We start from the raw sequence: 14646 nt of genomic DNA, 5'->3' as shown, positions 1-14646 counted from the left end.
AAAGTCCTAAAGAAAATTCACTAAATGAATACACGTGTGCATCGTATCAATACCAACACAATATAATTATATGCTGCATATGTGTGTATATACACATACATACATACACACATATGTTTGTTTGAAGTGGCTTCACACACACTTTTAATCCTCACTACCTTATGACGTTGGTAGGAGAAATCATCAGCTTACTGGTATGGAAACTCACTTAGTAGATCTTATTAATGCTAAACTTGGATTTCTTTAGTAGAAGTAAGGAAGCTGCTCTGAAAGGGCACATGGGGGGCGCCTGGGTGGCTTAGTCGGTTAAGCGTCCGACTTTCGCTTGGGTCATGATCTTGCGGTTCGTGGGTTCGAGCCCCGCGTCGGGCTCTGTGCTGACTGCCAGCTCAGAGCCTGGAGCCTGTTTCAGTCTGTGACTCCCTCTCTCTCTGACCCTCCCCTGCTCACGCTGTCTCTCTCTCTCTCCTAGAAATAAATAAAACATTAAAAAAAATTAAAAAAAAAAAAGTGAAAGGGCACATGGTCCACCTTATATAGAACTGATGCAGTCCTGGAATGTGGTCTTGTACACAGCAGGTATTTGACAAACACTTATTGTTTAAAGCTTAGGCGTAAGGCCTCATATAACTAAGAATGTATGATAAAGGCACAGCTCTTCAGTCCTATGAGCATTGCTCCTATTTTCCCATTGAGTTCATTCTAGAAGCTTAACCCAAATCTTTCCTTGACATCACATGCCCATTACCTCAGACATGATTAGGAAGTCATCATGGCATCTTTACTAAGGAAGCTAAAGAGAAAATATCTCCCTCTGCACGCAGCCTAGCAATAGCCATATCCCTCTGAACTCCCTTCTGTAACACTGGTCATCCCACTCCCCCACCTGTTTCTCCTTCAAGCTGCCTGCCTCTCACTGAACCTTCAGGACCACTCCTTCCCCCAGACACTATCCCCTCTCTTGCCCCACAAAGAGCATAGGGCTGAGGCACACAGGGTAGCGGTGCATAATGGAGAGCTACTCAATGGTTACTCAAAAGACGTCATGGTGTAGAGCTTTCACTTCTCCCAAATAAGCTCTCACTGACTAGTTCATGAAAGCAGGTGAACAGGGCTGATGATGCTGATGGAGATGGCAGCCCAGACATTTTCCTTTCTTACTCCCGCAGCTCCTCCTAGGTGTTCTTGCATTCCTCACTATAAAGCAGAGACCAACACCCACATTAGAGAAACAGGGGTGACAGGTGGGATGTGGTGGGAAAACAGTCTGTGTTTAAAGCCCACCCTCCCCAAACTGCCTAGCCACTGCCCTGGGCACTTGATGCACAACTCACATAATCCTTGGACAATTCTGGCTGGGACTAGTGGTTAGGTCAGCACCTGAGGACTCGAAAAGGAAAGGGTACAGGAAGGAACATGGCTACCCAAAACATCTATTGACCCTCGAAGGAGCTACTGAGGCTTTTGCAGAAAAATATCTGACTCTGTCCATCCACAAAAGGGAATGGGATGGCTACAGCAATCTGTAGCCTTCACAATGCCCCTTCACTCCCCTTTAACTATATATAGGATATAATGTTGCTGACGAATAAAGGCTGCCACTCACTGAACACCTGAAAAATGTTAAGTAATTCATATACATTGCTTCATTTAATCTTCATGACCGCGCCATAGGACAGGGGTTCTCGATGTTTCGCTTGCATAAGAATCTCTCCAGGGCAAACCATGAGAGACTCTTAAATGCTGACAAAAACTGAGGACTGATGGATGTGGGGGAGAGGGGAGACGGGCATGGAGGAGGACACTTGTGGGGATGAGCACTGGGTGTTATGTGGAAACTAATTTGACAATAAACTATTTGTAAAAAAAAAAAAAAAAAAAGAATCTCTCCAGAAATCTGTGAAAGCCCCACACTCTTGGTTTATGGGGTGAGGCTTAATTCACATTTCTAATAAGCTTCTAGATAATGCTGATGCTCCTGATCCAGGCTCTATACTTTGAGAACCACTGCCACAGGGAAACAGATTCGAGAGAGGCTTGAAAAGTCTTATCCAAGGTTTCACAGCTAGTAAACAACAGATCCAGAATTCAAACCCAGATCTGCCTGACCATACAGACAGTGCTGGTAACCGTGCTATACTGTGTGTATGAGTATTTGCCTTGTCTTCCCAAATTCACTGACAGCTCCTTAAAGGCAGATAGCACCCTTCAGAACTCCCCTATGCCTCTCAGAACCTAGAGTGCCTTTTTACTTAGCAGATGCTACATAGATACTTTGTATACTGACTCTTATATAGCTATATACTTCTAAGAGCCACAAATTCAAACTCACTTACAGTCAAAGGACATAAAAAGGACAGTATCACCAGATTCTGTTTTACAAGAGATTCTCTCCTGCTGTTCTGAGTCTTTGTCTGTGCTGCCTCCACACTAGGATGACCCCTCCGGCAGAAAGCAATCCTTGGCTCTCTAAAACTGAGGGCCACTGCACCCTAGGCTTATCTCCATGATAGCACATATCTCTCTATTCCAACTAGCTGTTTTCCATCTCTCAAAGTAGTTTGTAAACTCTAGCATCTAGTTTTATGTCATACCCCTAGGGCCTAGCACAGTGCCTGGTATATCATAGACGCTCCATAACTGCTTGTTGAATGAACAAATAAATGAATGCAGAGCTGCAAGGCCTAAGTTCCACTTAAAAATATCATAATGCGTGATGTGCGATTCTCAGGGAGGAATTCCAGGGAAGAGGAGGACAGCCTAGATAACAAAGACTAATTTTGCCTTTTCTCTTCCCCATCATTCAGGTTCTGAGAACAGTCACTACTTAGGGTGGCGCCATGTACAAGGAGACAATATCCTAGTTGAAGCAAATGCTCCTGGGCTATAAGGTCAGCAGAGGCCATTCAAAGAGAAGGAAAGACCTCTGTGCTCCCTCATTCCTCCTGATTTCTCTCTCACACTCCTTCTCCATTTCTCCATCCCACTGCAGTCAAGGGCTTTGGCACGGGAATGAAAGAGACAGATCAGACTCAAGGGTGCGGATCTGGCAGCGGGCACAGAAGCATCTCCCATCCTGCACCAAAGCCCACAAGGAAAGATCCAGAGGGACAGTGACTCAGGCCCCGGATTAAGTCCAGCTAGAACAGTGCTGAGAATGGAAAAGAGCAACAATTTCACAAGGACATTAACTGTCAGATCTTTTTTTTTTTTTTTTTAAGTGCTTTTAAAGTAAAGGCTTCCACCCTAACCCCAGAAAATTGGGTCTGGTTGAACCCAGAACTTGCACAAGCTGAGAGCCAAACACAGCTTCTTCCTCCTCCTAACCCACCCACCCGCAACACTCACCATGACAGGCATCTCCCAGGCCCAGGTTAGGACCCTTGCTTCAACCTTAGCTTGCAAAAAGGCTCCTCTGCATCTCCCAGGTCAACCTTAGCTTGCAAAAAGCCTCCTCTCCAGCTAATAAACTGTCCCCCCACAACCACCATGTTGCAGTCACAGTGGCATCCCCCTTCCCCAATCCCCTCTCAGCCAATAACACAACCTACAGCAGGTTGGCCCCATCCAATTAGTTTGAATAGCTTCATGCCAAGGAAATTGCTGCTTTTAATAAAAATAAAAGCACACAAGGCAGGCAATGGGCTGTGAAAAGTATGGGTCTGGTGTAATTATGAAGGTCGAGGTTAAGGTTACCAAAAGAGACATGCCAAGATTTCCAGAAAGCCTTGGGGATAAAAACATATATTTACATATCTACAGATACACAGATGAACACACATGTAGGGAATTTACACAGCAGATCTAAATAACATCTTCTCCAAGAGAGGAAAAACAAAAATCAGATGTCACTCTCAAGTAATTCTTTTGGCTAAAAAATAAAAACTAAAACAGGAGAAAGAGGGGCCTAATGGACTGGTTTCAAAATAACCACATTCATCTCATGTAATTTCTGTTATCTTAGCTACATCCTGGGGACCTGATTACAGTTGGGTCAGGAAACAAAACTAGTTAAATCCACCAAGAGCCTTGGCTCTTAGAAAAACACATTCCCATTCTCTGGAAATCCTCTCTTCCTCCAATGCCTGCTCATGGGAGTGGGAAAGTTGGGTAGAAGGAGAAACCCCTCTGTCTTCTTAAAGGTACTCCATCTCCACCCTTCAACTCTCACATCGATATTTCAAGTTTGAGGATGACCAGCCCAGCACCCTACATTTGATGTGAAGCTTTACACTTTCACACATACGTTTTCTCTCGGATCCTCGTAATTCAGTGAGGCAAACAAGAATTGGCTTGTCAATTTTTAAAAAATACTAAAAGGCCATTGAGGTAAACAATTTCCAGCAACGTCCTTCCACCCCATAAGCCCTGTCACTTCCAAACCCCAGTTTTAAATTTTTCAAGGACAATAATTCACTGAGCAAGAGAAGGGGGAAGGGAGGGTCAACTGTTCAAAACCCATTCATACACTGAACAACTAGAAACCAGTCTTGCTGCATCAGCACAAGATTTTAATTCACGGCGCACTGAAAGAGTCCCACCGTACCTTCCGCCAACACCTCGTCCACAGTGACCTGCTGTCGCCCAATGCCAAAGACCCTTCCGATGTAGCCACTGCCCAGGCCCGAGGTGCTGCCCCCACCTCCGCTGGAGCCAGAGCCCAGGCCAGAGCCGCCCTGCTCTCGCCGGGAGTCGAAAAACTTCTTCATCTTGAGAAGAGGAAGCAGTAAAGCAAAATACCGAAGGTTTCTGGATTTTTTTTTCTTTTTTTTTAAGAAAACAAGAGATCCAAGGATTTCTTCTCGGATTTCAGCTCGGAGAGGAGCCACCCGAATCCGGCCGTGGGGGTGGGGGCTGAAGGAAGATGCCTATAGGAATATGCGTGTCAATCGCGCCGCGGTCCCCTCCTCCTCAAGAGAGCGATTCGCGTAAGTTTAAACCTGTGATGACAGAAGAGAGGATGAATCAGTAACACACTTACGAATTCAACCGCTGAGTCCTAGAGGGAGCAAAAGCCATCATCCCGGGGAAACGCTTCATGCATTTTCCTAGCGAGAAAAACCCTGGGGCTGAAATCCCGAGCACAGCCCCGGACCCCGTCCCCGCGGCTCGGAAAAAAGGGAGGATTTGGCCGCCTCCAGCAGCGCTGACCCAGCCAAGCACTGCCTTCCCCTCCTCCTCGGTCTCCCCGCCGCTCCGCGAGGCAGCATCCCGGCGGCACCCACTTGAGAAGGCTCGGCGGCTGGCGCCCAGCTACCAGCCCTGCAACATTGTCACGGCCGCGGGGCCGGCCTGCGACGCGGAGAGGAGGCGGCGCTGCAGCGAGAGCCGGGGCCGCGTTCGGCGCCCGCCCGCCCGCCAGCTGATCCCCGGAGCGCCCAGCGGAGACTGACCCGCCGCCCCTCCCCCGCGCGCGCTCCCGCCTGGCTCCATCCACCCAACCAGGAAGTGAACCGCCGCCGGAAGTGCCTCTCAGGACGGCAAGGCGAGGAGCCAAGGCCCTCCTGTTGCTGCCGCTCGGTCGCGACAGACGAGAAGGAGTCGTGGGAGAGAAGGGGACCCGGGAGAAGGGTGTCTCAGTGTGAAGAGAGTTTTGGAAAAGAACTTTTATCGCCCGACCCGCAGGGCACCATGGGAAAGGTAGTTCGGCACGAGCCACCGGCTGGACTACAACTCCCAGAATGCCCCTGAAGGAGCGAGCGAGGCGGCTGCGGTGGCCTCCTCCGCCTGGAAGGTGGTTAGTGGGGTGGTGCATTTGTGGGGATTCGGTTATTTAAACATATCCGGTAAAGAAACCGCCAAGGACTAGGAAACTGCTGCATGTTCCACCCTTTTGGAGCCATCTTATTTGCAGTTTCACCTCCGTGCACAAGGGATTCTGGGGGTTGTTGTTTCCAAACGGATCGAGCCTGACACCTGAAGGACGCGGCTTAACCGCTTAGCCTCTGGCAGGTCCTGCGGGGCTTACCTACGTCACCTAGGCAGAAGGTGGAAGACAAGGGGTGACTGGGGGATTTTGCTGGCAGTTGGTACAAGGCCACAGGCAAACGCCAACTCTGAGTAAAACCTGTGCCCTTCCACCCCCAACCTCAAAAGCCGTTTTTGCTCCCAGATGTTGAGAACCGTTCGGTGGTCAGTTCTGAGCTAGGCACAGTGAGAGCGCTTCATAAGACAGTGTCGCGGCTGAGAATCTACCACCAAGACTCAAACCGAGAAACTTAAAGGGTGTGTGCAGAGCAGATCCTAGGGTACCAGCAGATCCAAGCCATTGACTGTGACCCCAAACTGGGGCTGGGTCATTTGCCAACAGTGACCCTTAATTCTCCACGTTTGCTGATGATGTGGGTGGGCCTGACCCTCACAAATCCCCTCACACAAGAACCCAAGACTGACCTTCTGTTATTTCTTTTTCACTCAAGATTCCCTCCTTCCTTGATGTTTATTTTACCCTGATATCGCCTGAGTGCCAAAGTCCACTTGGAGGACAATGTGACTTTCATCTGCCAAATGCAGAAGATTTGGAAGGCCAGTTAGTACCTTTATACACCTAGATTTCCTGATGGATGATGCTGAAGGTAGTTACAAACCCCTGCCCCCTCCCCATGCATGATTTTTCTAACTACCTGAATATAGGTTCTTTCTCACCTCCACCTGCTCTCTCTAATTCTGTGACAGCCTTCTTGGCTTGTAATTCGTCCCAGAACTTTTTCAACAGGCGTTTGAGGAGAGGAGAGAAGGGTACTCCGGGGGGAATGGTGGGGGAGAGGGGGAGGATTCTTGTTTTCTGTAATCTGAATATTGAACTAAGCTGTGACTAGGTGGCAGCAGCGACGACGCTGTGGCTTCTCCTTCTTCCTTTTTTCCTTCTTCCTCTCCTCCTCCTCCTCCTCCTCTTCCTTCTCTTCCCCCTCTTCTTTTCAAGTAGTGCCTTTGCAGTTAAGCTTCCTGTGTAGAGACAACATTTCTTTTTCCAGAGGGAGTCAATGTTGTCACCTCAGTTCACAAATTCATGCAGCCACCTCCAGGGTGGAATGCAGCACCTGCTAAAACATTCCCTGAAAGGAAGCCCAGAGAGGCATTTCTCTGCACTTGCCTTAAAAGGCTAGATTTTGTCTTGTGGAAGTTTGGGAAAGACCTTAAAATAGATGGGAAACCTCGTTTGGAATTAGATTCATTAACCTTCATCTTTCTCTACATCTGTTGATCTTGACTGACTTTTTAAGTTTATTTATTTAGAGAGAGTGAGTGAGCGAGGGCTCCTGAGCAGGGGAGGGGCAGAGAGATGAGAGAGAGAGAGAGAGAGAGAGAGAGAATTTCAAGCAGGCTCCAAGCTCCATGAGGAGCCCAACATGGGGCTCAATTTCACTATGGTGAGATCATGACCCGAGCCAAAATCAAGAGTCAGTGGCCCAACTGACTGGGCCACCCAGGTGCCCCTTGACTGACTTTTTTGAGGAAGTTCCGTTGGTCCTAGAATCTGTTTCTATCTCGGTTTTTACTTTTCTAGACATTCCTGTTATCAGACTAGGCCAGACTTATGCAAATTCCAACTCTCACTTCTGAGAAACAAAAACTTGTTTTTATCTGATAAGATTAAGGTTGGGGCGCCTGGGTGGCTTAGTCGGTTAAGCGTCCGACTTTCGCTTAGGTCATGATCTCACGGTTCGTGGGTTCGAGCCCCGCATCGGGCTCTGTGCTGACTGCCAGCTCAGAGCCTGGAGCCTATTTCAGAGTCTGTATCTCCCTCTCTCTATAACCCTCCCCTGCTCACGCTGTCTCTCTCTCTCTCTCCTAGAAATAAATAAAAATATTAAAAAAAAAAAAAAAGATTAAGGTAGCTAGCAAGCAGCCATCTGGATGCTTTGAGGAGGTTTTTAAAGAAGAAGCAAAAGAAAGAAAAACCATTAGAACACTGGACTGCTTGTTTTCCATTCTCTCAGAGACTAATAGCAATTATAAGGATAAAACCACAGTTTTTAATCCTTCACATATAACAAGTTATTTGTTGGTAATGTTGAAATAAGGTAATATTGTTCTACTACTTTTTTAGATTGAGGAATTGGAGCACAGAGATAAATGACATGCCCAAAGACACACAGGTAGTGACTGACAAAACCAGGGCTCAAACCCAAACATTTTGGCTTTAGAGCCCAGTGCTTAACTAGCTACACTGAACTGTTTACTTAGAAAGAACAACAGTAAACTGATTAAAATAATTGAAAATATTTAGAAATAGCAAGAGACCAAGAGGCAGGGAATTTCTGCCACTCCAGAGCTGTGCCCCTAGACCACTTAGATCTCTGGGCCTATTTTCTCAGCCATAATACCAGTGCGGTCCTACAACTCTTAGTAATTCTCTTGTTCCTGAGTGTAGAATAATCACAGATTAAAAAAAAGATTCATAGATCAGCCATATAATCCTCTAATTCCTACCACACTTAACTTTCTGTATAATTTGCCCCACCCTTCCTTGTGTTCCTTCCTATTCATCTTTTCTTCCTGTATTTTGTCACCTTCAAGTACTAAAAGTCAGGGAACAGTCTTCTACTTATCTCCTCAAACATTCAGTACAGTAGTTTATATACTGTATGTCCCTACCAATTCTTAAATAGGCCAAATAATTGACTTCAAATTAAATGTGACATAGAAGAGAACAATCTGATTAAGGTAGAAAAAATTGTTTTGAAGTATTCTGGACTAAGTAAGCTTTTGAACTCAGTCCAGAAGATACTATGGATAAATACCTAATCAAAAGGAAGGGAGAAAGAAAGTGACAATAACCGTGTATTTTCCATATGCTAGTTACTGTATTAAGCACTTAACATGTTTTCTTGTTTAATCCTCATGTATGCATCTTTGCAAAGTAGATATTGTTACCTATTATATTAAGGTAGGTATTATTAGACTATTATCCCCAATTTTATAGATGAATAGTGAAGATTTTATTGGTAGCAGAAGGATGTATATGGTTTGTTAGATTTGGAGGAAATGATTTGCTCTGTGTGGCTAGCTCGTGTCATAGTAAACCCAGTTATGGCAAATGTGTGGTGCATCCTTAGAGGAAAGCAAAGGGAAGGGGATCAACATGAATTAACTACCTTAATTAACTAAGGCCCGTACTGTGTTGGATATTTAATCATATCATTGAACCTTCATAATATCATAATATACCTATGAGGTGTGCGTTGCTTTGAATTTTGTCAAGGAAACAGGCTGAGTGGAGATAATGTATGTCGACTGTTGCTACACAGAGCCTTTAAAAGGCAGAGACAGAATCAAAACCTGACTCACCTCAAAACCCTCATCATTTTCACTATACCATGTAGCCATTCTATACTGCAAGCTTTTAGTCCAATGGAATTTATTAGAAATGCAGATTATCAGATTAACTATTTGATTATTAAATAATAATATGATGCATCGCTTAAGGGAAAGAACCACATACTTTTTTCTCCACTTTTGGTTTAACATTTTAACCGACTGAGCCACTCAGGCGCCCCTTGGTTTAACATTTTTAAAAACTTTTTTAATTTAAATATTTGTCCTGCTCAACTGAGGTATAATTGACATATTTATCATTGTATTTTCTCCAGCACTAAAAATGATACACAGGGATACAGTTTTCAGAAATTCATTTTCAGCAATTCCTTAGTGCTTAATATGAGAGCAGAGGGTTAAAAGTGAATAAAATATAACCCTCACTTTCAAGGAATTTCAAATATCCTGTAAAAGTATGTATATTAAAATGATAGAGGGAAGTGGCTCTGGTAAGAAAAGCACAGAGTGCAAACAGCTAGAATATATTTATTGGGGCAGGGGTAGTGATCTTTCACCAACCATCCAGGTGATTCTGATTCATGTTCAAGTTTGAGAACCACTGTTTAGCAGAAGTGAAATTATGACAACCATTTTCCTTCTTGGAAAAGAACATTCACTGTTTTTGTTTTCTGGTTAGAAAAGTAATTACATAATCATTGAAGAAAGTAAAAGTCAGCTCAGAATAAAAATCACTCAGAGATAACTGCTATTGACCGTTTTTTTTTCATTGACTGTTTTCATGAAGCTCAAATTTTCAGGGACTTTTCAATATATCCAGACCAGCAGCCTATTGGAGGTCTTAATCCCCTTTCTCTTTTTAGTTGCCCTATAAATCTTTCAGCTATTCCTTCTGCTGTGTTCTGCTACTTACTGTTACTGCAGAACTTTGAATGTACCTCCATTATAGCCCATATCAGTTTGTTCTGTCATTGTTGGTTAACCTGTTTATCCCTTCAGAATTACATCACACTGTCTTTTATTTTTTTTTAATTTTTTTAATGTTTATTATTGAGAGAGAGAGAGAAAGTGTGCGCACATGCCAGCAGGGGAGAGACAGAGAGAGAGGAAAACAGAATCTGAAGCAGTCTACAAACTCTAGCTGTCCGCACAGAGCCCAATGTGGGGCTGGAACTCATGAACCTCGAGATCATGACCTGAGTCAAAGTCAGACACTTAACCAACTGAGCCTCCCAGGTGCCCCCACACTCATTTTTCTGTCCTTAGCAATTGACTCACACATACATAGTGGGTGCTTAATAAATATTTTGAACAAATGAATTAGTAATGTAATGAAAAAAATCTACCAAAATACTGAAATATATTTAATGATTCTTATCAGGGTCCTAATTGGATTTCAGCTCTAATGGTCTAATTAACCACAGAAATGTTCTTTTAGAAGAATTCCTCCTAAAAGTTTCTAGACCTGAAAGTCTGTGTTTAAAGATCAGTAAATCTCAGAGGATTAGTAAAGAAAATGTTTGGGTTATTCAGTCCTCTCTTAACAACATGAAAGGCACCTGAAATGTTCTAGGTCATTCATATTTCTACCTTCTCCAGCAGTTTATTTTGATGTCATTATTTTAATATCAATTTACCTTGAACTTTCATTGTCCTCCAGCAACTACCCCATTTTTCTACACCTCTTCCCAGCAAAGCATAACAGTTCAACTGTCTATCCTTGCCATCTCTACCAGTTCTCCACATTACTATGTCCAATAAGCAGCTCTTAGACCTGTTTTTTAAAAAATTCATCTTATTTAGGAGCACCTAAGTGGCTCAGTTACTTAAGCGACCAACTCTTGATCTCAGCTCAGGTTTTGATCTTAGGGTCATTGAGTTCAAGCCTCATGTTAGGAATCCTTGCTGGGCTTGAAGCCTACTTTAAAAAAAATTTTTTTTTAAATAAAACAAATAAAAATTCAATATATTTAAACAAAAAGACAAAAACCCAGTTCACCCATTCCTCCCACCTATCACCCCTGGCCTCTGGCAACCATCAATCTGTTCTCTGTACCTATGAGTTTAAAATACATACTTTTTAGATTCCACACGTAAGAGAGATCATATGGTATTTTGCTTTGTCTGACTTATTTCACTTAGGATAATGCCCTAGAGGTCCATCCATGTTGTTGCAAATGGCAAAAATCTCATTCTTTTCTGTGGTGAATAATATTCCACTATATATATATATATATATATATAGTGTATATATATAATATTCTGTGTATATATATATATACTGTGTATATATATAATATTCTGCTATATATATTACTGTCTATCACAATTTATTCATTCATCCACTGGTGGATACTTAGGTTGTTTCCATATCTTGACTATTGTAAATAATGCTGTAAGGAACATGGGGGTGCAGATATCTTTTTGAGTTAGTGGTTTTGTTACCTTTGGATAAATATGCAGAGGTAAAATTGCTGGATCATATGGTATTTCTATTTTTAATTTTTTTAAGGAACTTCCATACTGTTTTCCATAGTGTCTATACCACCTTACATCCACCAGCAGTGCACAAGAGTTCCTTTTTCTAGGGGTGCCTGGGTGGCTTAGTTGGTTAAGCGTCTGACTTTCGCTTAGGTCATGATCTCACGGTTCGTGGGTTCGAGCCCCGCATTGGGCTCTGTGCTGACTGCAAGCTCAGAGCCTGGAGCCTTTTTCAGTCTGTGACTTCCTCTCTCTCTGACCCTCCCCTGCTCACGCCATCTCTCTCTCTGTCTCTCTCCTAGAAATAAATAAAACATTTTTAAAAAAAAAAAGAGTTCCTTTTTCTCACATCCTCACCCACATTTGTTATTTCTTGTCTTTTTTATATTAGTCATTCTAACAGGTGTGAGGTGATGTCTCATTGTGGTTTTGATTTGCATTTCCCCAATGATTAATAATATAGAGCATCTTGGGGCACTTGGGTGGCTCTCAGTCAGTTAAGCATCTGACTTCGGCTCAGGTCATGATTTCACATTTCATGAGTTTGAGTCCTGCATTGGGTGAGCTTGAGCCCCACATCAGGTACGCACGAGCTCCGCTTTGGGTGAACCGTGCTCCCTCGCTCTCCTCTTCCCTCTTCCTTTCTCCCCTTGGAGAATTTTCTCTCTCCCTCTCTCTCTGCCTCTTGCTCATTTGCTCCCTCTCTCTCTTTCTCTCTCAGAAAAAAAATAATAATATAGAATGTCTTTTTATGTACCTATTGGTTATCTGTATAGTGTGGGTTTTTGGAAAATGTATATTCAGATCTTCTGCCCATCTTTTAATTGGATTGTTTGAGGGGTTTTGTTTTTGTTTTTGTTTTTGATTTTTTGTTTTTGTCTCTGAGTTGTATGAATTCTTTATGTTGTGGGAATTAGCCGTGTATCAGATATATGATTTGCAAATGTTTTCACCCATTCAGAAGGTTGCCTTTTCATTTTGTTGGTAGTTTCCTTTGCTGTGTAGAAGCTTTTTAATTTGGTGTTTCTTTTTGCTCTTCTTACTTTTGATGTCAGATTTTTAAAAATCACCTCCAAGACTTATGTCAAGGAGCTTATTACCTATGGTTTCTTCTAGTTTTATGATTTCAGATTCATGTCTTTAATCCATCTTGAGGTGATTTTTGTGTATGATGATGTAAGATAGTGGTTCAGTTTTATTCTTATGCATGTGGCTGTCCAGTTTTTCCAACATCATTTATTAAAGAGACTTTTTTTCTCATTGCATATTCTTGGCTTTTTTTGTCTTCACTTAATTAACCATAGGAGCCTGGGTTTATTTCTGGGCTCTCTGTTCTGTTCCATTGATATATTTCTTTTATCTCAATATCGTACTGTTTTAATTAGGATAGCTTTGTAACATAGTTTGAAATTACGGAGTGTGATGCTTTTGTTCTTCTTTCTCAAGATTGCCTTGGCTTTTTGGGGTCTTGTATGGCTCCATACAAATTTTAGGATTTTTTGTTCTATTTCTCTGAAATATTTATATTTTGAGAGAGATTGTCCTGAATCTATAGATTGCTGTCGATAGTATAGATATTTTAACAATATTAATTCTTGCAAGCCATGAGCATGGAATATCTTTCCATTTATTTCCGCTATGACATTTTGATCAATTTCCTTTTAGAATTTTTTTCCAAAACAGTTGTTTTTTTACCATATTAAATCCCATTGCATGTTTGATATGTTCTGTTTTTTCATTTAACAGTTTCCCATGTCATTATATATTCTCCAGAAACATTATTTTTAATGGATGCCTAATAATCAGTTCTTTACTGTTGAATATTTTATTGCTTTATTTTCAAAATTTTACTATTTTACATATATATTATATATTACACTTACATGCATATTATATTATATGTATTTACATATATGTATTTAATTATGTTGCCGTCAGAAAATTATACTGATTTGCTCTCCACTCTTTGATTCAGTTAACGTGTATTAAACCTACCATGGGTTACACCCCAGAAATTTTATTGCAATGAACAAAATAAATTCACTCTTTGACCTCAAGGACTTTTTGGTCTTAAAGGAAGACAGTAAATCCTAGGTATTCCCGTACCCTTGCAAAACACTAATCTTGTACAATTAAGAAAGAAATCTATCCCATTTTGATAGGTAGAGATGGTGCTCATTGTTTTAATTACCATTATTTAAGTTAGTGAGCTTGGACACTTTTTCATTGACAGAGTTTCTCTCTTTCACCAAACTTGAGCCAGGCTCCTCTGAGTCCTCTTTTTAATGAAATCTCAACCTTGGACTCTGTGCTTGGCCCACTTAGTCCAGTTTTAGCAAGAACCCTAATGAGTCAGCCCCCACCCTTGATATCTGATCACTTCTGATATCTGATCAAATTTCTCATCCCACACTGTCCTTATCTTATCACCTTGGCCTGCCTTCAGTAAGAATCCTACTGAGTCTGTCTAGCAAGAATTCTCCTAACCTTGATGTTTCTTCTTATAGTAATTTTCTATCCATTGACCCCCACTCTTGACTATAAATCTTCACCTATCCCGTTTGTATTTGGACTTGAGCTCCATCTCTCTCTCCTACTACAAAATCCTTATTGCAATTGTCCCTCCTGAATAAAATTTTCCTTACTGTCCTTGACAAGGATCATGAAAATTTTTTCTTTAATATCATGTTCATTCATTCATTCATTAGTTGTTTAGTTAAGTACCTGTTACATGTAGGAGCTAGAAAAATTATGATAAATAAGGTAGATATAACCCTTCCCTTACAGAGTTTATAGTCTACTAGTCATTGGATATGTGTATTTCTTCATTTTAAAATTACATCCTTTTCCATTTTTCTATTGGAGCATTTCTTTTTTTTTTTTTTTTTT

General features: G+C 42.1%; 1 protein-coding gene across 6 annotated transcripts in view; it reads right to left on the bottom strand.

The window, feature by feature from the left end:
- The window catches only part of AAK1 (AP2 associated kinase 1), a 164531-nt gene extending 158958 nt beyond the window's left edge, over positions 1–5573 (bottom strand). For all 6 annotated transcript variants that reach the window (XM_039239530.1, XM_039239532.1, XM_039239531.1 and 3 more), the window contains exons 1-2: positions 5226–5573; positions 4547–4940 (exon numbers count right to left, since the gene is read on the bottom strand). In XM_039239530.1, coding sequence (XP_039095461.1) covers positions 4547–4709 — 163 coding nt within the window. In that variant the 5' untranslated portion in view covers positions 4710–4940; positions 5226–5573. The remainder of the gene's footprint in view (positions 1–4546; positions 4941–5225) is intronic.
- Positions 5574–14646: the final 9073 nt, after the last annotated feature.

Source organism: Hyaena hyaena, unplaced genomic scaffold (assembly GCF_003009895.1).
Source record: "Hyaena hyaena isolate Hyena2069 unplaced genomic scaffold, ASM300989v1 scaffold_158, whole genome shotgun sequence".
NCBI classification, from domain to species: Eukaryota; Metazoa; Chordata; class Mammalia; order Carnivora; family Hyaenidae; genus Hyaena; species Hyaena hyaena.
The sequence above is the reverse complement of the archived record's forward strand: the minus strand, read 5'-3'. Positions and strand labels throughout refer to the sequence as shown.